Source organism: Contarinia nasturtii, unplaced genomic scaffold (genome assembly GCF_009176525.2).
Source record: "Contarinia nasturtii isolate CC-2019 unplaced genomic scaffold, AAFC_CNas_1.1 Cnas_scaffold_220, whole genome shotgun sequence".
NCBI lineage: Eukaryota > Metazoa > Arthropoda > Insecta > Diptera > Cecidomyiidae > Contarinia > Contarinia nasturtii.
The window spans coordinates 4,097,965-4,122,882 of record NW_022197577.1 but is presented as its reverse complement, the minus strand read 5'-3'; the positions used below and the strand labels follow the sequence as shown (position 1 = coordinate 4,122,882).

Genomic DNA, 24,918 nt, shown 5'->3' with positions numbered 1-24,918 from the left:
TGAAAATAGGAGTTGTTTGTAAAATAGATTTTATTAAATTTGCAATTGTCAAATTATTCGGTTAATTTATTATATTTTGGGATTTGCTGAGAGACTGGCCATTAAATTTTCCATTTTATTCAAAAAGTTTTTTCCCTCCAGTTTTTCGAAACGAATCTGAAATTCGAAGAAGAAAGTAACATAATTAAATTGTGATTGGAAAAACAAATAAAGCGACAAAAAATGAAGAAAAAAAAATACCTCTCTGAAATTGATGTTTAGTTGATCCCAATGCTTGCCTTGAACTAGTTCGCTTTCAATGCTATTATTTTCCGATATTTGGGCCACGTAAACTTTGATATCAATATGTGGTGGATCGCAATAAATCTTAACGGCAATCAATCGATCACCATTTGGTGAGGCTAAGAGGCATGAGGTTGCATTACCGAGCGGTTCAACACGACCAATACCCAAATGATTGCTATTCGATAATGTTTGCCATGCCATACACTTTGCAACCAATTGCAATCCGGATATTTGATGCATATTAATTTGGCACAAAATCAAATCTCTCAATTCTTGTGGTTCATATGACATGAGCATGACGCGACCATCGCGTGTAATGCATTTCAAACTTCGTTCTTTAACATGAATCGACAACGTTGTACGGCAAACAGTATCATAGCCATAAGTGACGATGTTGATTTTAACACAAGACATTGTTGGGCTATTCATTGAATTCCAATGTGAAATAATTTGTGGATCTTTGACGTCACGGGCTAATGTATCCAACACGTACTGTGTTCGTTTCCGCATGAAAATGTGTTGAGCTTGTGCGATGATTTGTTCGAGAAGTGTTTGAGATTTTGTCATTTCAAGCAATTCATAACGATCGGCAGCCATTGGGCCGGCAAGCATTCGTTTCTTCGACGCTACCATCGGACCACCGTGAATATGGTGCGGCAATGGCAGATGTGTATTTTTGTAATGCACCTCTCGCAACAGTTGATGCAGTGAATGCTCCAAAACATGATCATGATCAGTAATGGGTCCCGAGCTTGCTGAATCAAATGTCGTTGAATGACATAAACTGATGATCAATTGAATGCCAGATAAAAGTGTGGCTCGAATTTGATTGCCAACAACAACATGCGGAATAGCTGCCTGAATTTGAACTGCTTCGCGGGCCAGTTGATTGAACAATTCTTTGCAAAAAAGTACATTCTGAGCATATTCCAAGCTCTTTTGCCAAATGCCTGCTTGATGTGTTATATTCGGTCCATGTCCCATTAAATTCACAACGGCCGTACACAAATCTTCTTGATCTTTTTGTGTAATAACTTTAATATAGGCAACACCTTGTAACTCCGATGGAACGGTGACCCGAAGTGCCGAATTTGGCTTTGGAATCGTTGATGTCGGTGTCGATGGTTGTTGTTTCTCTGTGTCTGGTTCATCTTCGGCTTTTGTTACCTCAAAGGTGCCATTATGCGGAAATTTTGAACCGGCCGTTTTGTAACTTAAGTCACCAATAATTGTGTTTCCGACCTTTTTCAATCGCCAATTTTGGCGCAGTCTCAACAGTTCGATGTGAAAATCAGATACGTTTCGGTTATTTTTCGCTTCGCTTTGTGAGTTTCGTAGTTGTTCGGCACCAGTAAGTAGTATATTGGCTGCATTCGATAGTGCTTTTTTACGTGCAAAAATTTGAACAATCGGTTTAATTGTTTGTGTTTCTTGAGGGACTGGATCTAATACCATGTATTGTTTTCGTTTGGCTATTGACAATACATCGGATAATACACATACTTCAGTCATTGCATCTCGTAGTTTGTTACGAACCGAATCCCATGGCCATAGATTGGCATTGAATCGATCCGCATCCTTCATTTCTTCATCATCTTTTTCCTCTTTGATTGCCATTGCTTTTGATGCAACACCACTCGTTGATGGATCCGATTCATCCAAATCTTTGCTAAAATCAATTCGACATGCATTCCGAGTCAAACTCTCCGATAGTGTTAGCGGCCTAAAAATAATACATAAATCAATTACACTGTAAAACGATGCATTGAACACTGCTATACTTACGGTTGAAAGATCTCACTCCCATCGTAGGTAATCTCTTGAATTACATTTTCAATAACTGATTCCACCGAAATATTAACGGATTGTGCCATTTTTATTATTGTTATTTTCGCATATTATTATTGGCATATGAAAAAGGAAACAAATGTCAAACTATCAATGGTTATTTTATTGTTTGGCATCGGCTTCATGCTTACTGTCAACACGCATTCCCAACTAATCAAAAATACGATACTTCGTATGATAACTCATACGAACGCGTTACAGTAATGCAAGTGTTGTTGGTTGGGTTGACATATAGGAATGCCATCTAACGGCAAAAATGACCAACAAGCCACGGATCATTTTCAACAAAGAACGATTCTGTGCGAATTAATTCAATAAATTTTGGTAAATTTCCAAAAAATAAAAATAATTTATTTTACACTCTTAAACAGTTTTAATTGATACGTGATGGTGTTTTAATTATTTTCTTAAATAGAGAATAGATTTGAATACATAATAGGGTGTTTCCCATATCTGTAAATAGAAAAATGGTATTTTTTAATTGAAAGTAGACAAAATTCTATGCTGGTTAGTAGCATCGATACAACAAAGCGATTTATATCAACACTTCCCGAAGCGAAAAACGATTGTTGCCTCTGAATATGGATATCAATCACTCCATTATATGAATAAAATCTCATAGTGAAGAATACTTACAGAAAAAAACACCTAGAAGTACTTCCTCGAAATGCTGAGACACAACAGTCAGTCTCAGTTAATGTAACAAATTACAATATTAATTTTTGATTAATTTTCGAGTACGAATGGTGATTGGTGATGCTTAAGGCTGCTGATTCGGTTGAACTGCTGGCTGTCGCGGTGATCGTCTCTCTAATCCTGCCGGAATATCCCATCCAAACAGCTCACAATGTCCTATTCAAAAGTAAACACACACACGGAAATAATGTATAGATTATTGGCAGAAATGATTTTTTTTCTTAAATCTATACAAATGTCATTAAATATTGCATACATATTTATCATCGAGCGCTAAAATAGATCATTCAAATAGTGTGCATTTCATTTAATATGTAGAATATATGCAAATGCAAATTTCTAATACACATACCTTTGATGAGAATGCATTTGGCGGCGACGATATCACGATCCCAAGATGTCTTGTGTACAGCCATTAGTAGTTGCTCGTCTTCGATTTCCAATTCATTTTCATCATCGACTGCATATGGCTGTTGAACAGTTGCATACGGTGCATCAGCATTGACTTGAGCATATTCCAATTTACCACTCACTGTGTTTACTTGCCAATTTTTTGGATACACGGCCACCTTAGACAGTAAACGTTCAGCAGCTATATCGAATTCTTGCTCAGTCATGAGTCCTTCTGCCCAAAATCGCATCAAATAAAGTTCAACCTCATCTTTGTTGTACCTCAATTGCCGTTTGCTGCGCTGTGCTACGATTTTTGATGGTAAATATTCGGCGAAAATTGAATCGGGCTCCGCTCCACAATTTTCACACACTTTGAATCGATGGCTCCTTGTGGCTGGATTAAATCGTCGCCCACACTTTGCACAATGCTGCGATGTACCCCACTCATCTGTTTTGCGCACACGACAATTGCGACGTTTTCGAAAGCCTTTGAGTAGTTTGCGCGTACCTGGAGCTCTCACATGCTTTTTGATTCGAATGCACGAGTTTGGTGATATTTCTGCATTTCCCATGTGAATAATTGCGGCTTTATGATTGACCAAATTCCCAGTGAGTTTATCAACGGTTCGATTCGATTCGACGTACTTGTCAAACTGCAACAGCGTGTATTTCGGTGTTGTATACACGGCCATTCCTTTCTTGAGCATTTTGATACGATGATGAACGTAATCAATCCAGAGTATGCCCAGTGGTGATGGCATTCGCTGATACAATTGTCGATTATTTCGATCGTCCTGCTCCTCTTGGGTGAACTGCTTCGTCCATCGTTTTGCCTTTACATCGCGCGTCTTCTGCTTTGCCAGCCAATGGTACTTCTTACTGGACGTTTTCAAGTTGACCTGAAATGGAAAAGTGAAGAAAAAAATTATTCACGTAACTGTATCACTTTCTATTTCTCAATAATGCCAAAAATTTAAACACTTACTTCTTTCTTCGTTTCGATATTTCGACGAACTGTGGCATTCCATGTTTTCATGCCTGGATCGATTCCCAGTTCGTAAGCAAATTTTCCGCCGATGAATTGCTTTCGAAGAATATCATCATTCTGCATCTGTTGCTCGTATTGCTTTGACATGCGATACATAATCGACACAGATTCACCGTTGCTGACGATGGTATAATGGAATTCTTTGTTTTTCTTCAGTTTTCGATTGATGGTCGTTAAATCGAATACTTGATTCCAATAGAATTCTTTGTTCTGGCGAATGTAACTTTCGGTTGCTTGTCTACCATCAACTTGTGGAAGTTGTTTCGATTCGGCCAGCATTCGATAGAAGACATCATTGCACATGAACACTGCCTTTCGTTGATAATCAGGCAATGGAACAACCGAGAGATTTTTGATATTTGGTATCTTCACATTGTTATCTTGCGCCCAATTGTGCCACTCATCGATTTCTGTCTGCATAACGAGCCACATTGCAGTTGCTTTGAACCAATAATCGCCTTTTGAAAAATCCTTGATGTTGTGATCATTGGTTGGGCCACCAACTTCTCGAACAATTGCAGTAACCATGCCAGTAAGTAATGTTCGCTTGTGTCGTTTGAAATCTGCATTTTGATGAGTGTCACGGATCGCATTGTAGCCTCGAATCATCAAATCGACTGCATTGTCAATGTCCTTCTTGTCGAATTTCCAACCGGTAGACACTGCGTTGAATTGCCACGCTCGCATTCGCAGATAGTTTTTCAATTTCTTCTTGCAGTGTGTCTTTTGACCGGTTTTCAAGCATCGCGTGTGATTTTGGCACAGCGTTTTAAAATGATTACCAAAATAATCGTTCTTGGGCCAGGCGAAATTATTTTCTGGACTGAGCTCTTCGACAAACTGACGGAAATGTGGCTCCATATTCTCACCTTCTTTGTTTTTTTGCAAGACGGCATAGAAACATTGCTCAATCACTTCTTCGCCACGATTCTTTTCAACGAGCTGTCCTTTCTTCTTTCCTTTTTTGGCCGGATACGTTCGGTTTTTAAAAAACTCCCACTGTCGATTCATTTGTGCCGATTTCACTTTATCCAAGAAAAGTAATGATGCCAAAACGGTGATTTTCGTTGACATTATGCTTTTCTGTTCGATCCACGGTTTGACAATGTGATTGAACTCTGGTCGCAAAATTGTGTTGAGGCGCATTTTAATAGCGAACAATCCATTATCGTTTACATCATCATCAGCATCCTTTTCTTTTTGCGCATTCGTTTGAAATTTGTATCGCTTTTTTCTTGGCGCTGTAGCAGCCGTAGTTTCACCAGTCGTTGACATGTTGAACTAAAACGAAATAAAAAAAAAACACACGCGCAACTTAGAACACAAATAAAATGACAAATATATTTTCTGCACTGTGTAATTTTTGTAAATGAATTGAATCAATAGGAAGCACTGAATATATGGGGACAAAACTGACACTTGATGTTACCTGATTGAATGTTAAGCGTGAAGTGATTCAAAATCGACAAATTGAGTGATATTAACTCTTTTGAATGCAACATATAAATGCAAACCACACCAACACGGTCCAAAGTTGAATCAAAATATTTGCAGTTTCAGCTTGTGAATGTTATGTTATTATCAAAACTAAACAAAATCAAACACAAAATTCACCGCAAATATCTCGTTTGAAAACAATCGGTTGACAATGATTCCAATAGAAAACCGCCTACAGCGGAAAATAAACTTCTTTGAAAGCAAGAAACAAATATAACATACACTGACACAATCCAAAAATATGTTTTAGCACTTTTATCAATCGAATCCAATGAAATTATGACGATGCAAATTCAAATAAAAAAAACATTGATTCTGACAAGTTTCAACACGATCGTTTCATTTGAACCAACACACTTCTCCACATTCCGATGGTTCTGTGTCGGAAGCATTCTTATATTGCACACATTTTTTGTTTATAAAGCGTTTGAATAAGAATGTATGGTACGGAACCAATAAACGGAATCACAGTTTGTATGTAAACACTTAAGAGCAAAAGAAACGGAATGATTATTATTATTAGCCTATCGCGATGGATATAAATGTGTATGTGTTGTATGGACTGCTTGGTTCAAATCATAAAATGATTTTACAGGCCAAAAAAACAGCTGACACAGCGAACAACACGATTCTGAAAATGCGTTGAATATAAATACTTTCTTTTGTTTATTTATCGAATTCTAAAGAATCGCAACAATATTCTATCAAAGCGAACAGTGTCGATATACGTGCAAACAGCAAAGAGAATTGTACTTCAAATTCTAATCAACTATATTTTCAGATATGTTTTCGTTTCGGGAAGTGCTAAAATCAATCGCTTCGTTATATGAATGCCATTTACTAACATAGAATTTCGCCTTCTTTGAATTAAGAAATACCATTTTTTTATTTGCTGATACGGGAAACACTCTAATACATAATCTGATTAACAAAAAAAAAACTATAAATCAAGCGTAATTGCTCCTTGGAATGTGCACAGTAAAATTGTGATACAAGGCTAAAAAAAAACAAAATTCAATTTAAATCTAAATTTCGGTATAAAAATCGGGTCGACCGATATTCAACATTTTGAAAACATTCGGCAAAAGACAGTTTACAATAAAACCAATACTGCTGTAGACGAAGAACTTGTAGCTGAGCTCCACTATGATTTTGTCGCGATTCTCTAAAGTACTCTCTGACGCTTTGACCTCATTTTGATCCCGACCCAATAGCATACAAACGACGGCATATGCAATGGATTTTCCAAGTGCTCGTGTTGCAATCACACCACATAAACCCAAAATAGTTCTTAATAAGATTAAGCCAAGCATTCGTTGAGTTGGCCAAATGATTTCATAAGGACGCGTCGAGGTTATTTCTGGTGGTTGAAAAGCACCCAGTTGATAATTTAACCAAGCTCCCATCAGAATTCCTGTTCCCACACTGATGATTGTCGTTGTGTCACCACGCGTTGGCGTCCATTTTTCTGAGCAGGGGTAATAAATAATCAACAAAATTGGAATACCGATCACAAACAACGGTGAAAATGTCGAAGATAGAATGATGTGATCCAATTTATCGACCAACGGTATAAGTGGTATCATAAGTAGAATCGTCAAAAAAATTCCAGCAATTACATCCTGAGAATGAAAATTCGATTAAAAGGATCATTTTATCGAAGGTGTTTATATTCACTTACAGCAACGCTATGCATTCCCAAGTAAATGCGACTAACACACACGATTAAACACCAAACAAACGCAATAAGGAACCCATTGGTAGCAGAGAATTGGTATCTGTCAAATAAATGTAATAGTCCATTGTAAAAAAGAAATGACACCAGTGTATTATGTGATTTTTATAGAAATAAATGTCTGACCGGTCGAGCATAAAGATAACAACAGAAAACGGCATAGCAACTGCGACCTGAAAATGATAAACAGAAGAAGAAAAAACATCACAATTCTGTCAAAAAATATTGTGTTGTTAATACTGTGGTATTTTTCAATTACCATTGCATGAGTGGAGGGCATTCCATACTCGATGGACCATTTGTTTTGTAATCTATGAACTGGTCGACCCGGTCTAGGCCATCGAATAATATCTTTTAAAACCTGTCCGATGTACATAATCACCGACCATATAAACACTGTGCACGTTGATTAAGTTAATTAAAATGACGTTTGATAAAAATAAATTCGAAATGTTTTCCATTTCTAAACTGTTCTAATAGATAACTTACCTACACGTCGACCCACCGCTCCATCGATATTCCAAAACCAAAATGGAATCATTGTTGCGTAGAATATTTCATCACCTATTTTCAAATAAAATTCAAGACATATTTAATGAAGTAGCATAGCTTTCATTTTATTTGTAGCAGAAAGAAGTTGTATAGAATATTTCATCGTCTATTACCTAGCTCCGTGCCAAGCAGAAATAAATAATACCAAAATTTATTTGTTATTTGATAGGATCCAGTTGATTCATCTACATTAACACTTTCTTCTTGCGATTTTTTAACATCTGATGCACAATCATCGCTTATTTGCTTTCGACGTTGCTTTTTGTGTTCAGGATAGTTTGAATATTGTTTTCGCATTTCTAAATTTGGTGATATGTTATTTTGACCATAAAATGTTTGCTCTTTTTCAATTTGGTCATATGTATCATCATATTCAATACCAAACCATTCTTGAACGGTTACCACAAGTTCTGGTTTCCTTAAGTATTCAACAATCGACCACATTTTATTTTCACTGTTTATTTTTTCCTGATAATATTTTCTATATATATTGATGTTTCTGCATTGAATATGCACTATGCATGGTCTTGCTTTGACTGATATTATTTTTCTATGACAATCGATATTTAGTTCAAATGTCTTCAAACGTCACATATAGTGATACGAACTTAACAGGTTTCATACGAAATGTGCATAAGTCAAAGAAAAAACGATACCAAGCAATGCCAAGTTAAACAAACATCAAACACTGGCAATAGGAAAAAATACGTTAAATCACAATAAATCTCATGGATATTTAACAAAATTAGTTAAAATACCTTCTACAAAAATTATAACAAAGTAATAAATTAAAGTCCAAAGATTTTCGAATCGAAATTATGACAAATTTTAACATTTTCGCGAAGAAATCATTTGAAAATATGCAATAGAAATTCGAAATTCATTTCATTTCAGCGCGTTTGCATGGCAATTTTCGTATTTTTGGTAGCCCTGTATTTTATTTTCGGTTCAAATTCCCCTCTACCGAATTCTATTTTGTTGACAGAATGTTGGCAGCAGTGTAGCGTCTAACCGGTGGCTTGTAAAAATGCACACCAAAACTGAACCGATTTGGTCTTCATCAGAATCAAATGGAATCAACAGCGATTGTGCGAATATGTGTGTGTATATGATTGTATGTACGCGTGTGTGTATTGATACCTGTATGGGTGTGAGCCCTATTAAATTGGAGTATGATCAACGTTTTTCCTTAACAAAATAAATTTAATCGAAATGTGCTCGCACTGAATCATCCAAATACACACCAATTGAATCATCCACACCCATACACACAGATTGAATAAAGTAATGTAATCGATGAATAAAAAATAAATTTATCGGGAAAAAAGAATAAAATAATATCGCGAAATTCAATAAATGTGAAACTCTGAATTGGTCAATTCGATTGCATTTAGAATAAAATCAACAATTGATGCGTGCATTTAACCGAAAATCGGTATACTTTTCCATGGTTATTACCCCTCTACTCACACACTCATGCGTATAAACCGCTCATAAGCGTTCTTTCTCTATCTCACAAACATTGAATACTATATTTGATACACACTCTCGTAATGAAATATATACACGGTGTATGTATAGGCTGTGGAGTATTCCTGCCGCTACTCGATCGCATTTCAGTAAAAGCAGTCACAAGCATTGAGCAGACAGTTTTACATGTATCGGTGAAGTGAGTAGTTGTGTTTCAGTTTTATAGCCAATTTTCATCTATCGTTTTTTCCATTGCGTCTCTTAGTAAGCGTGCATAAAATTTTGTTTCGTTACAATTTATCAAAAGCAAGAAAAATAAGGTTTCATATTTTGAATTTGAATTAAATCAAATACCTGTTCGAATGTAAAATTTTGAATGTTCGCAAAATCGAACGGAAAATAAAATACAGAAGCAACATAAAAAAGGCGTTATCCAGACGAAGGATTCAAATTCGATTCGGAGACATCATTAGTTTTCTACAGAGTTTTTTTTCCCTTAGAAAATAGATTTTAAAACAGACTTTTGACATTTTTGTGATTGAGTGCACATATAGAGACATAATATTATTCGCCAAGACAATTGTTTTACGGTTACGTGAAATTCATTATCGATATTATATTTTGGATAATTCCATTTGCAAAACTAAAATCGAAAAACCAACGGATTTGTTCGGTTTTTTTGTGTTCGGAAAAAATAAATATATTTGGTAAGTGATCATAGATTTATTTGAAATTTTCAAAAAAAAGAAGAAAATTCATCAGTTTATCTCGCTTTGGTCCGCCGTTTTTTTCTTCATTTTTTTCTCTCTCTCGCCATGTGAATGTCGTTCAATTACGATTGCGTTTATAATTTAAATTGTTTATCCTTTCGCTGTTTGCAACGTTTTGAGTTTGTTATCTTTCAAAATGTAAGCGCGCATATAGTTACAATCTATAGAAGAAAGTTATAATGTGTGTGATCCAAATGGTTCAGCGATAGAGAAAGAGAGATACGTGACGGTTCATGGTTCTTCAGCTACTGTAAAGCTTAAACCGAATTGCTATGAAATGAAATGAAATGAATTCAATATGAGAGAGCCTGTGCATGATGAGTGAGAAACTAAGAGACAGCCATGCCATGCTATTCCATTGCGAAATATTGGTAAGTGAGTGTGTGCCTGAAGAAGTGAAAGAATATACACTATTAAACGTATTAAAAGCGACGGAACAAAGAATTTGGTTCGTTCTCATCTTCTTCTCGTCTTGTTGTTGTTGTTGTCGTCGTCGTCGTCGCCGTCGTCGTCGTCGTTTTTTCGCTGTGCAATTCTCTCCTTTTTCTCTCTCACTACAGAACATCTCGCCTCATTTCGTTGCTCGATTCAGTTTGATGCTATTGCCCTTTATATATTTCTTAAATTCATATTTTTTCTTGCCATACCATTTGTGTATATGTGCGCGCTCCTATAAAACATGTCTCTCGTCTCATTTTCGTTGCCGTTTCATTTCAACAACAACAATCCATGCCTATTTCAAAACTTTCTGTACATGTAAAGACGGCACATGCAACCGGTTTTTTTTCATTCGATCTTCTCTCTTTTTTTCAGTTCATTAATTTGGATCTGCAAAAATGTTTCCATTCCTTTTTTTCCTTGAGCCCAAACGGTTCGATGTGGTTCACACATACAAAATCATATATTTGCACAAATTGTGTGTGAGATTTCTGCAAAAGTGTGTGGCTGATGACCAGATCTCTCTCTCTCTCTCTCTGTGTGTGTGTGTACAAAAAATTACTTTTTTTCAAACACCATTGTATTTAGTAAGATGTGTCGCGAAGAAGCAAAAAAATTCAATTTGCTACGATTTCGCCCTTAGAATAAGACCAATGGAAACGTTTTTTTTTAATGTAATTTTTAACACTCATACAGAGAAGCAACGTTAGCATGGCATGCATTCGAATCCATGTCGTTACATGTGTTTACATGTAACGCTGAAAAATGGTCGCATCAACACATATACATGGCATACATACATACGGTGAAGCACACATACATCTATAAGCATTTTATACACACCCGATTTTCGATTCGCTCGATTTTGCCGTTTGCGAGAGTATCCGTGTGCAGCAGTGAATTGACTGAATGCTGTGCGTACCTATAGCACTTTTTCAACTGCCCGGTTATTTCGAATACGAAATATTGAAACGCGCCTTTTCCAACAGTGTGTACTACAACAACAACAGCACATTTTCAGCCTCTTATTGCATTTTTCTCTGTAGCAAATCGGTACACTTGGTGTATTGGATACGGTTTTAAATGGTACGCGCGTTGTTTCTCTCTTTCTCATTCACTGTTTTTTTGCTTATGCTCTGTGCACACACTGAGTTCGAATATATTTATATGCGCTTTGCAGAGCGCAATGTAATGGCGGGCTAAATTTTTCGTACATCGCTTTTTTTCCAGCGACGTTGTCGTTCATCTTTGTTTAATTTAAATCTCTTATGTACCGCCATAGAATTGATTTTTAATGTGATTAATTTTACTTTGCCATTCGATCGGATAAATGCGTTTCCATATTGTATTTATTTGCAAAATAATATGTATCGAATTTGCATTTTTGGTCAAACCAATGTTTTTACTAAATTATTTGGGCCACAGACACACACTCTCGTTCAATTTGATGTTTATATAATTCCCGATAACACAATATTGAACGAATATGTTATTGGCGCAATATATTTGATTCCATGCAAGCGCAGTGCGTGCTTTCAATGTGAAATATTTTAAATAAACAACATTTTTTAATCTATACACTCTTGTATATTTAATATCGTTGCAGTTGATGTATGCAAAATAACGCGTTGAACATTTCAAATTTTGTATATCAATTGGTGGCATTTTTTGTCTTTCGTCAGTTTATTCTGGTCAGAAATACTGTTGTTTCTTTATCAAATCCAATTAAAATTCATTAAAATTCTTTTCTACACATGTACAGTGCAAATCAGTTTTTATCCGTACATGGCCTCATTCGTCCGTCTCATAATTTTCAATCGTTCGTTTTCAATAGCTTTCATTAAATTTGAAAGATTACGATTCCAACAAAAAGGACAAAAAATTGGTTGGTGCAATTATAAAATTCCAGATTGAAAACGAAATGGAATCGAATAAAAAGAAACTGATAAAACAAAATGCGGGAGAAACGAGATGAAGAGTATAAAAAATATGATGATTTGAAAGCCAACAATCATTATCGAATCGATGCGGTTCATGCGTGAAATTTGTATCAAATTGTTTACTTCATTTTTGAAATTTTTGTGATTATGTGGACTCATAGAGCCAGAATATTGTTCATGTTCGGCTCGAATTATTTGAAATAGATAATATTTTGTTTATGTTTATTAAAATTCGAACGAACCCCTAGAAACATGTTACCTCCTAATGCTCCCATGGCCATTTTAAAGCGTAATTATATCGTTTAGCTGAAATCTGTACGTCCGGCATAAAGACTATCTCGAAAGCAAACCATCATACCTCGCTTCAAATGGCACCTCGTTCTCTATATATATGATTGATCCAACGAGTGTATACTGTACACACACTCTCTCTATCTCTCTTATTTGAAGATTGCGTGCATATCCATGTAGAAGATTTGGTCGAATTGTGCGTTCGAACAAAGAATAAATCGTCAACACAGACAAAAGCGTGTGATTGAATTGATGTTCACCATTAGACAAAAACATCAACATGCACATACAAACAACACATTCTTTGTTACTTTGAGAGACGGCAGAAATAAAAAAATATTATAATACATTGCGTTTTGTTTAGATTATTAAAGGAATTGACACGAAAAAAAAAAGATTCAATAGAAACCGAAATCACACGCACAAAAATGGATGGAAAAGGAAATGAATTATTTTAATAAGACAATCACGCATTCACAACCTAACGACGAAAAAACGAAAGTTAAAGATATGTTTTAGAATTATAGTCAGGATAAATTCAGATTGACAGATTTAATTTGGGTAGTCTGTGCATTTGGAATTAGATGAAAGCTATAAAAATATGGTTTAAAATAGTAGGATGCATTTTATTTAGATCTCTATCTTAATCATTGTGTGCATGGTAAATGAAATGCACCGACTAACCGACTTAAACGCTCGTTCAAAACAATTTTACGACTATGAAAAGTAGAAAGCAAGAGCTCTTTTTTTCGTTCCTTGGTAAGTACGATACCGTGCACCCAAAATGAAAAAAAAAACACACACACAATCTTTGAAGATTAAATAAAAAAGAAATAAAACAACCGACCGACATTAACAAATGATGAGTATAAATACTGTATACGCTTATTTTCATTCAGGTGTGGACAATAAAGCAGAAAAATATGCAATTAGAATTTGTATTCTTATTGTTAACCAGCGCAAAGTGCAACACACAATCGAAACGATGAAGTTGTTGTTTATTCTTTTCTGTTTTATGTGTCTTGGCAGTGTTTTACATTTTTGAATTCTTTTATAGGCGTTTGCATGCAAATTGTTGTTGTCACCGCGCGCATCTCCTTTATTTTCATTTTCGCTCTTTTTCTATATGTTGTGCTCTTCATTGATGTTTTCAAAATAGGGCTTACATTTAGAAGTTCACATAATGCGAACGACCATAAATGACTATATGCGTACAGTAGCAAGTTACAGTCTTTCATGCGGCAAAACTTCTAAGCAATCATTACAATGTGGTAATACTCGAACACGGTAATGTACACGATCTGATCGCACGGCGGCAACAGCAAGTTGACAACATATTTTCAAGTTGTAATTTCCTTATTTATTGTAAATATCCAATAACGACGGCAGAAAAAAAAATATTTATCGATTGCAGGCCTATTAGGCCTTGCGGGTGCGATCGCCTGCTCTTTGTCACATTGAAATATTTCGTTGGAGCTCGAAAAATCACACTTACATACAATCGATACCACAATGATGATTAAGTTATGTGACCAGATAAAAATTATGGTCAACATTCTACAAGTAATCCACCAGTTCTGTGATCGCTGTTGCTGTTATTGTTGTTTTGGTGTGAAGAATGTGAGCAAAGCAATGATAGAATAACAGACCATACACACATGCTTGTAGTTTTATTGCCCAAGGCCATGTGCACGAAATTTTATTCTATGCAGTTTTTGAACTCGACTCCACAGCTAGAAAGTTCCATAACCATTGATTGGTCATGTCTAAGTAATCGATACACTAAATAAAATGTCCAACTCAAAACTGAAATATAAATTGAAAAACTTATAAGTACACCATAATTTCTTCTGAACGAAAATGTGTTAGATTCTCTTTCTTCGCGAATGTTTGTGTGTGCGTGCAGTTTTTATTGATGGTTTATGATTTTCTTGAACTTTAAAACATTGTATTTGGTCGCACGAGAAAGGTGATAAAAGTCATTATGACTTTAGAAAAGTTTTCGTTGCAGTCAATTGGCAAAAGTTCAATTTTTACCATAGATTTTGTCAAGATACGACCAAATGAACTCGGCAATAAATGAACAAATGAACGAAGAAAAAAAATTGTACGAAACATGTTGATTTTTTCCCTTCATTCGATGTAGTTTTTGTTCCCTCATTGCTGCCCATTTTTTATCGCTTTTATGCAATTACTCAAGTATTGCACACAAACTGTGAGTGTGCGCAAAGACAACAACAGTACACAGCAATTGCAACAAAACCAAGACCAATGCCTATGCTCACTTACCAGTACATTGCATATTCTATTATTATATTTATAATATGATCATTATTACTGATTCTCCTTTCATCTTCGTGCACTCTCCAGGAGAATGCACTTTTTTTCGTATTTAAACATCGATGTTTCTTTCTTACTGCCTGCTGCTTGCTCACATGCTATAAAAATAGTTTGTTTGTGAACCGAGAGAACCAACAGCAAGCGATATATGCATGTATGTTTGAGCGCGCAATGAGAGTGAACATTTGTTTGGGCTCACCACACACTTCAAACGTCGTAGATTCGCAAAGAAATTGCAAAAAGAAAAATGGCGAAAAAACACAAAAAAGCACACACACACAACATATATAAAATCGTTGCTTTTTTCTCTTTTTCTCGCGCGCGCTCTCTATCTCTATTCGAACACAATCACTAGTTGCTGTGCACATTTTATAGCTACATTGCATTTGGCTGTGTATGCATAGCAATATATGCGGATTTCTATACTATTCTATACAATAATATTGTGCGGGCCCCATCATAGTTTATTGAACTAAATTTTCCAACTTATTTCATGCACAGACAAACATTCAAATCAAGTCCTATTCGATGGTGCATTTACAATGCTTACATATTCATTATAATCTAATAAAAAGCAAACGGTTCATCCATTTTTCAAATGCTACACAATTGCCAGCACTCACATCAATTGAATGTTGTTGCGATTTTCGATTCAAAAGCAAAATGCTAGCCAACAAATGCGTTTTTTTATTCGTCAAAAGTGAAGTAAATGTAAAAAAAAAACAAACTAATTATTTTTTGTGCGTCATTGTTGCTTTCAAATATCTTAATATTTGCAAATTTAGCGGAAAAAAATTATGACCCAATAAATCATGCATACTTTTTATGGTCGCTGTTTTTTTCTTCACATTTTGATAAAGTTTTCTCTTCAACTCCGATCAAACAGAAACACCATGCACGCGCAATCACATGCTATTCAAAAGTACGATGTCTGGCTTGAAAAATAAAGTACAATTAGTATTTATCTTAAAGGCAAACTTATGCATATAAACAATGGAAGAAATAATCTCTATCTAAAGGCCTCCTTTCAATTAGCAATAATACGCTGTTTGCCATTTACTTAATGTACAGATTTTTGTGCTCGTTTGGTAAATTTCCGGCCGTATTTTTGCGTATTTTATCAGAATAAAGATTGACGCGCTGTTATGTAAACAGAATTCAGGTCTAATATTTGTTGCCTAATGAAATTTCTATGCGACTTATTATCGAAATGGCATTATCACATTTATTCGCAAAAATAAACACACAGAAGCAGCAAAGACAAAAATAAAAAAATAAATAAAACAAAACTTATGATGATAAAGCAGTGCTTTTAAAAAGATGCAATAAATGGCACATACATTGTCGAGTGAAAAATCAGGCTCAGCAAGCAGAAGCAATGGCAGCAGCAACAGATAAAAAAATCTGTCACACAAATATCGTCATAAAATGTCGCTTTGTTGAAAAGAATCAAGAAAGTACATTTGCGCTTCGTTGATGTTGATGTGCGGTGTGATTTCTTTTTCTTCATTCATGTGCTCAGTCAGTACGTGTATATGAGTCATCGAAAGATAAGTAAGTAGACTATAGGCGTATAAAATGCATCAGGACCGTGAACGTTATTTTCCTTCAGCAATATTTGCTCTATGTGTTCTGGGGTGTTTGTTTGGATATGCTCTTTTTTGCTCTCGTTCTCTCTTCGCCTCAAGTCTCAAAAGAATATGTGTATGCAATCATCGCAACGTCATTTTGAGTATCTGTTTACTTTTTTACGACACGACTTTGATAAATAAATATAAAAATACATTGCAAACGAACGAAAAGAACGGTATTCAGCATTAAGCATTATGTTCCCACATTGCAATCGCTAAGTGAATCTCTTTATTCTGAATAAAAGCACGTACGATGGACAAAGCGAATTATCAATCTGCAAGCTTGAAAAAAGTACCATTGTTTGGATTGCATTTTGTTTCAAATAGAAATATCTGGGCATGATCACATTCTTAATTCGTACATGCCACTATGGAAAATTTGGTTCAAATGGCCTCTTCCATTTTTTTTTTGCCTTTGAATTATTCTAGAAGCAAGTGTGAAATTGTGTGATATTTTATTTTTGGGAAAACAATGCATACGAAATGCTTTCATTCATTTCCTATGGAAGCGTTTCCCATTTTCGGCTGACGATCCCATAAAGTCACAGATTATTCTAAAATCACATCATATGGAAAATGTTCTCATATCCGATCTTATACACACTGGATTCGTATACAACAGGAAACCTGATATATTATTGCGTATTGTTTTTCTATGTATCAATGGCAAACGGTGCAATCGGATAATAATAAACTCGACACACATAGCAAAAGAATAGAACGAGCCGTTGCGCCGAAAAGTGAATCTGTTATACGCCTGAAATATTTTTAATTTTGTTAAATGATACGGGAAATCCAGTGTATTTCCCAGTGAGAGAACAGAGTAAAAAAAGCGGCCGACGTGATTTTAGTTATAAAAAGAATGAGTCATAAATCTTTGGCTTGAGCAGGAGGACGATGCGTGCATGCGTACAAGAGTGTGATGAATAATATACGAACTCACGTCAAAATCAATGATACCATTAGCAGCTTGTGTGTTTCTATTTACTTTTTGTTTTTATATATGCACAAGATCACACAATCGACCCGAACATAACAACTTTTATTTCAACCGACCGAATTTTTTTTGTTTTTGAAATTTTTGTTGTGAGTACAGCCCAAATCTCTTAAAGGAATCCATAATTTGCGTCAAGATATCAATTTCAATGATTTTTATCATGATTTCTATCGTACTCTCTCTGTATTGATCGCATTCACAAATGGAATGCGTATCATCAGGCCCACAGAAGCTCGCATGTTAAATATTAATTGCTTTACTAATCAAAGCATAAACAACAACAAAAAAAATGCATGAAGCCATAGAGATATAGAAACAGTTTTAATTTAACATCAAATAGTTTTCACTCCTCGCATTTTATTTATCGAAAATGTAAATACAATATTCAAACTTCTAATTTGTAAACCATGTGTAAATATTTCGGTGTATCTGACCGAAGCCTAAATTTAAAAGAATATTTTATTTTGTTAAACCAATCCATCAAACATGTATGTGCATTTAAATGGAATACCAGTGAAATAAAACAGCCATAACACAACATTTTAAATTGATCGACGAATGCACATCACATGAACGGACTTAGAAAGAGAAAAAAAACACAAAACGAACCAAAGAAATAATAAGTCGAACAAAGCGAATATACGTGCCATTAAAATATCATAAGTTATTTCACCGGATGTTTTATTAAATGCATAATATTCCGTTCTCTATTTATCTCTTCAAGTTTTTTTTCTATCGTCATTTCATTCCGTTATTACTGTTGTTGTTTTTCATTCAAAAAAAAACGCAAATTCACAAATATCGAAAATGAAATTTGTTAGTGAGTATGTTTTGTTATTATTTTTCTCGTTTCAATGTCACTAGAATATTCGAAATTCGGTTTGCGTGTGTGTGCAGCTACGAGAACAATAGTAAGAACCAGATAAAAATATCAAAACTAATACGTTGATCTTTCCATGTAATGTATAGAATATGGAGATATTTTTTTTATCGCAACAGAAAAACAAGAACAAAAACAGACCAATAAAAATGCATTATTTATAGTAGAGTACAATTTCTTATCGTCAAATAGAATCTTTTTCATTGTGTTATATTTAAAAAGAATGAGTTGTATTGCGTTGAAAATTGCACCCTCACTTTTGTACCGCATTGTTTTTTTTCCTACTGTCATTTCGATTATATATATTATAAATTTATTTCATCTGACATCGACAAAAAAAAGTCCATTTTTCATATAGCATCGAGAGGAACAAAAGAATTACCGAATTGAGCCGTAATGTAATTGTATTTTAGTGTTTACACTCGGAAGCAAACCATGCACACAAGTGTACGTACACCAAACATAATTTATCATACAATTCCCAATTTGAGTAATTTCTCACACATTCATCGTGCAGCACAAGTAATGGCATGGAATCATAGTCATTCAGTAGAACGGCCACAGTCTACGGTGCTGTTCAATCTATTTCTTCTTTTATTCGTACTTAGTTTCAAATTGAAACGTATACTCGTGTATGCATGCAAGTGAATGACACATTACCTAAATTATTTCAGTTATTTATCCGGTATGTGTGTGTACTTTTTTTTTTATACTACTTAAGAGCTGTGAATCAATGTATACCATTTGAGCTACTCACAAAAATACGTGATCTTGAATTGATTCAAAGAAATATAATCGAGTGAAAAATGAAACAGCAACGAAAAATGTTTAATAAATTTGATTAGAGCAATGGTTTTTCACTAGAATTCCAATTAGTTGGTTTTGTGTGTATGTATCATTGTGTGACACACCATATATTGACGAGAATTCCAAATAAAATACAACGAATGCTTATTATTCAAGTGATGAGTTTTTGTTTAGTGTTGTTTATTATTGCTTATATCGTTGTCGTCGTCTGGCGGCAAAATTGTTTCCAATAAATAATCGTTACGAACATTTGCCACGCGATTCGTTTGAAGCCGAATGCGTCATCGAAATTTCATCAAATGATGAAATGCTGTACACAACTAAGTAGAGCATTTCATTTGATCTTTTGCATACGTGCCGATACATTTCTTCAAAAATGTTTCAAACTATACGTGGTTGATAAAAGAGCGTTGATTTCTTGCATCGTCTGTTACTAGCAGCAAACCTCTTTTTCCCCTCTTCCACTTCGTTTTGTCTAACAACAAAGTAGTAGATATATATTTTTTTTTGCTGTGAAAATCAGCGACACGTTTTCTAATGTGAATATTTCATACAAAAGTATGTGTGTTTGATTCGTCAAGTGAATTGTGTACTTTAACTCAATCTTCTAACATTTGCTCGATTGCAAAATCGAATCAACATTGCAAATGTCTTAAGGCTCTAAGCAAAAGACACACAAGCTACGATTCGAGCTGTCACCGTTTCCGTTTCAATCCAAATGAAATTATCGTAATTCGCATTCAATATGATTGAAAGACATAATATGGTACACACAAAAAGCACATAAATGCACGCCATGCGATTGCGTTTGATATTCGATTGTTGAAAACGAGGCAAAGTGTCTTTTAGCCCATAAAACCGAAAATTTCAACAAAACAATAACAATTTCAATATAACGGATTAATTCCGCTGGAAATTTCACATGTTATAACCATTGTTTTTGCTTGTTGTTGTGTTTTTTTTTTTTTATTGAAACACGTTTTTTTCGTTTGCGGTTTAGCATTTGTGTACAATTCATGCATTTTTAATGTACTTAATCGAATTGAATTGAGGCATAGCCACTGTTCAACGAAAAAAAATGCACTTTACAAAAACCATATCTGACGAATTTTATGCTGTGCCTATTTGTGTACTATTTGTTTTAAATTAAAGTATTCGAAAAAGATATCAGAGCATCTTGATTTGCTGCTGCTCAGCATATAGCTGAGAGCTGAGAAATGCTGAACTCGTGCGGCTAACGCATACGAAACGGATGGCACGCACACATGCATTCTCCCCGTTTAAACGGTTATAAACAGTTGATTGGACGTTCAATTAAAAACTCAAAACTTAGTAACCAGTTGAGTTTGAAATTGTGTTGCGACCGACATATGAGAAGCTGCGAGAAAAACAACACGTCGCATCCCTCGTTACGTAAGTGAAAGCAAGAGATGAGATGCGACGTGCTGTTTTTGCTCTCAGTCTTTCATATATTCTGAAAGTGTACGTCTAACGCATACGAAACGGATGCATGATACATATTCCCCTTTCACTTCGTATGTTCGCTGGTATAGTGTGTAACCGTTGTACCGGCAATAGCGTCAACGGCAGCACATACGAAGCGAAAGGGGAATATGTATCGTGCATCCGTTTCGTATGCGTTAGCCGCACGAGCTCAGCATTTCTCAGCTCTCAGCTATATGCTGAGCAGCAGCAAATCAGGATACTCTGAAAGATATGCAGAAAATGGTAGGAGAGACATTGTGAAAAAAAAACTGTCCAAAAATACGGCGATTTATACTGAAGTGTGTAATTATAATTTGTAACGGTTTTACACAATTTAACGACTAACGATGTGCATTTTATTCAGCATGCATCTCCGCGTATGCGCACATATTTTTTTTGTTTCATTCTGTTCGAGCTAAAACAGAAAAAAAAAGTCAAGTAAAGCATTAAAGTAAACAAATAACAGTAATTAATGCACCGACTTCTTCCCCCATCAAAACGCAACTTTTTAATGGTAATAGTGTTACTGTTGCTGATTCAGTCATACGCATTCAGCTCTATCTTTTGCTCGCATGCCGCTAAAATGCGGCGTGATACAGTTAAAATGCATTTTAATTAGCAATGTTTTTTTATTGTTTTCCTCATTCGGTCGAATCGCATTTTAGTACGCAAACACGGTATGTGAGTGTGTGTTCGTATGCGTATATGCGAAAGAGAGTGTTTGCTGCTTATGCTAATTAATTTGTGTTTATTAGAATTGTGCAAAAACATCTTTTTACATCTAGAATAGCATATTCATTTCACTGAATGAGCGCGTACGCCTGATCTGTTACATTCTCATGTTACTATGTTTCGTTTGGTTTTCTCATTATACAATTTCAAACTGATGGAAAACAAACATATTACATGTTTTGGGAACGAGCCACCACTTTTTTTTTAATGAAATTGAATTCCGCTCTATGGCTGTTGGAGAAAATGAATTTTACCTTCATATTTTTTTATTTCGAGTCATCACCATACAATGTAAAAAAATTGTCTGTTGAGGGTTTTTGGCAAAAGTTTTTTCGAGATGTTTTAATGATTTTGTCTCAATTTTGTCGTTAAAACTATTATATAATTTTCTCTTGGGTAAACCTATGATGGTGGATTGGAGTAGCGTTTTGATGACATCAAAGAGGTGTTTCCCGTTTTTTTTTTTGGTGACTTAATAACAAATCTAGTGGAACCGAAATACATGACTAACATAAACAAGTCAGTTTTAAAAAGACGTCAAAAAATGGTATTGAAATGGCTAATTGAAATGTCATGCGATTATATTACGATATACAAACGTGTAATTGTTAAAAGCAAGAAACATAAGAATACATAATTTGCTGTTATATTAGTTCATGGTCCATAAAATCGACTAAAATGGCTCTTATTTTTTACGTATTATTTTTGTACAAAACTTTCCCTTATTTTTGGCTTTGGAGTGACTAACACCGACTATAGTCAACATATAGCGATAAAAAAAAGTTCTGAAACAAAGAACTCAAATATAATGATTAGGGTTGTTTAAACTTCGTTACATGTATACGTAAATCGGTCTCAATGTGTTCTAGTTTTAGCCCGCTGCCAACTCTCGCAGAGAACCTTATAATATAATGCTCCGCATGAGCAAGGCGTGTCAAGCATATGAGCGAGAGTGGCAAGCAATCACCGAGTGGTCTGTATAAATGCAACTGAAAACGACCATGCAGTGAATTCTATTCAAAATGTTTTCACCGGGTTTTAGACCACAGTCAAGACGCGCTATTTATACGGAAAGATATATGCATGCGGCAATAATCCTTCTGCTAACACTATACGCCTTCTCACTGAACAAAAAAAAATACCGCTTGCAATCAATGTCTGCTCCACTGCAAGTTGTCGCATGTTTTTTACAAATATGATGGAACTTTGGTAACAATTGTACTGGTTGGTATTGCTGTTGTGTTGACTTCAATTTCGCATCCATGACCATTGTGTGCAATGTTGTGAGCATGCGACATTGTTTAAATGTAAATTGATTCAGAATTGAATGCAAGGGCTAACTCATTTTGTTTGCATATTCAACAAAATTATACAGAGACGACAGCAAACGAATGGAAATTACGCGAAATTCAATAGGCAAAGTGATTTGTTTTGCAGCAATTTGAAGAGAGGAGGAAAGTGTGCGAGCGTGCATGAGTGTGTGTGTGTCATAGAAGGAGCGAGCATTGCAAACAAAAAACAGCCGTTACAAATGGAATCGATTTAAATGCTGGGCACTTTAATCGCAATGGCACGAGGACAATAGCGTACATTACAAACACACAAATTGAAAATGGAACTGTACCTCGAAAACATATGACAATGAGTGTAGAGTGCAAAGCGAATAAAAAAAATGTATGCACAAACGAACGAATAGGATACGAACAAAAAAAAAACGCCGCCGAAGGAATGAGAAGGAGAAAAGAAAAGTATGGTTTTTGAAACAAAGCATGTGGCGTCTGTTAGGTGCTTAGAGTGAAATGTAAACGACTTATATTATAACAGCCCATTAAACTATACAGTCAATAAATTAAGTTTGAGTTAGACTCGCGTATAATATCATCAATGACTGCGTGAACACACAAAGGCAAACATGCTTGATTTTGTTGTTGTTATTCGTTCGTTTGTTTCCACTTTAATACTCCTGACTTACAATTTTACTTATAACGACGAACGGCGTCGCCAGTTTACAGTCGATAATATTGTTTTCTCTTTTTTTTTTGGCTTTTTATGTGTGTATTTTTACGGTGGAATGGCAACAAATTTGGGAAATTGACCGTGATGGATGAAGACAATCTAGTTTAAATACCTTTGACGCCACATATACTGGCTCAATCGACCCGATTAGCGGGCTACACGAAAATACACCAAAGAAACCTCAAAGTAAAATTATAGCAATCACGAAATATACGGTTTTGCCTTGCATTGACTCAACACCTTCTGAATCCGTTTTAGTTTTGCTTCTGAATAAAGTGAACGCAACCGATTTTTCTTCAGTTCAATGTCAGTACACACAGTACACATACAATAATCTCCAGTAGGTTGTGTTGTTAAGCCGCCTTGCTTTCACGCTTTAATATCCATATACGAAAAATATCGAATCATTTATGTATCATATCCGTTCATTTAGCACACTTACAGCTTGATAGTTCCGTTCCGCAATATGTACCCATGAGGACCTTCTCACCATGCTTACTTGCTTGCTCGTTCGTATTTCAGTCTAAATGAAATGTTGCATATATTCACGTAAACATTGCATCATTTAAACATTTACACAGACTTGTGTTTTCTTTTTTCTCTTCGCATTTTATGAGATCATGACATTGAATGGCCGATTTCAAGAATAAGAAGGATCTTACAAAATGCGTAACATAGCGAAACTAAAGTTTCAATCATATTGCCTCTTGATACGTGTAATGTGTGGCATTTGCAAGCTCAATATCGGCACATATCGATGCGACCATCATATGAAATTAAATTGAATCTGCTGGCAAGGAGAATGTGTGCGCGTCTACTTACCATACATTTATTGGAAGCAACTTGTAAGTTGTTCTATTTTATTAGCCATTTACATTCGTTTCGTCTTCTATCGCAAACTTCAGTCTTTCGTATTACTTCTAGAGGAAGAAGAGGAACAAATATACCTTTTTAAGGGTTAGCTAAAAAATGTGCTTCGATTTTATGAGAAGGTGCATGAGCGACAAAATGAATGTTAGTGAATGTTAGAATGAATACGAGAGAATATCGGTAGTCATTTTTATCCA

At 35.2% G+C, this 24,918-nt stretch overlaps 4 protein-coding genes across 6 annotated transcripts in view; 1 reads left to right on the top strand and 3 right to left on the bottom strand.

Moving 5' to 3' along the window:
• Nucleotides 1–15: 15 nt before the first annotated feature.
• LOC116337143 (mediator of RNA polymerase II transcription subunit 17) lies at nt 16–2,253 on the bottom strand. Its single transcript, XM_031761492.1, has 3 exons — nt 2,071–2,253; nt 241–2,008; nt 16–156 (listed from the first exon to the last, which is right to left on the bottom strand). Exons 1-3 carry the CDS (start codon nt 2,157–2,159, stop codon nt 70–72), a joined length of 1,944 nt encoding a protein of 647 aa, XP_031617352.1. The 5' UTR covers nt 2,160–2,253; the 3' UTR covers nt 16–69.
• A 307-nt stretch (nt 2,254–2,560) lies between these two features.
• Nucleotides 2,561–5,804, bottom strand: LOC116337007. 2 transcript variants are annotated; one of them, XR_004200770.1, is made up of 5 exons: nt 5,700–5,804; nt 4,208–5,551; nt 3,182–4,121; nt 2,770–2,985; nt 2,561–2,586 (listed from the first exon to the last, which is right to left on the bottom strand). XR_004200770.1 is itself a non-coding variant. In XM_031761281.1 (4 exons), the coding sequence occupies exons 2-4, from the start codon at nt 5,543–5,545 to the stop codon at nt 2,894–2,896; spliced, it is 2,370 nt and encodes a 789-aa protein (XP_031617141.1). In that variant the 5' UTR covers nt 5,546–5,551; nt 5,700–5,804; the 3' UTR covers nt 2,751–2,893. The 2 variants fall into 2 exon arrangements, 1 of the variants encoding a protein (XP_031617141.1); XM_031761281.1 differs by lacking the exon at nt 2,561–2,586 and having other exon boundaries at nt 2,751–2,985.
• Nucleotides 5,805–6,628: 824 nt separating this feature from the next.
• LOC116337008 (sphingosine-1-phosphate phosphatase 2-like) lies at nt 6,629–8,589 on the bottom strand. The gene is made up of 6 exons (XM_031761283.1): nt 8,168–8,589; nt 7,992–8,066; nt 7,762–7,898; nt 7,629–7,675; nt 7,449–7,545; nt 6,629–7,389 (listed from the first exon to the last, which is right to left on the bottom strand). The coding sequence occupies exons 1-6, from the start codon at nt 8,496–8,498 to the stop codon at nt 6,793–6,795; spliced, it is 1,284 nt and encodes a 427-aa protein (XP_031617143.1). The 5' UTR covers nt 8,499–8,589; the 3' UTR covers nt 6,629–6,792.
• Nucleotides 8,590–9,684: 1,095 nt separating this feature from the next.
• Nucleotides 9,685–24,918, top strand: part of LOC116337261 (A-kinase anchor protein 200) — a 55,905-nt gene continuing 40,671 nt past the window's right edge. Inside the window, exon 1 of one of the 2 annotated variants that reach the window (XM_031761681.1) lies at nt 9,685–10,231. The gene's annotated coding sequence lies outside the window, so the exon portion shown is untranslated. The remainder of the gene's footprint in view (nt 10,232–24,918) is intronic. The other variant, XM_031761677.1, reaches the window with a different exon arrangement.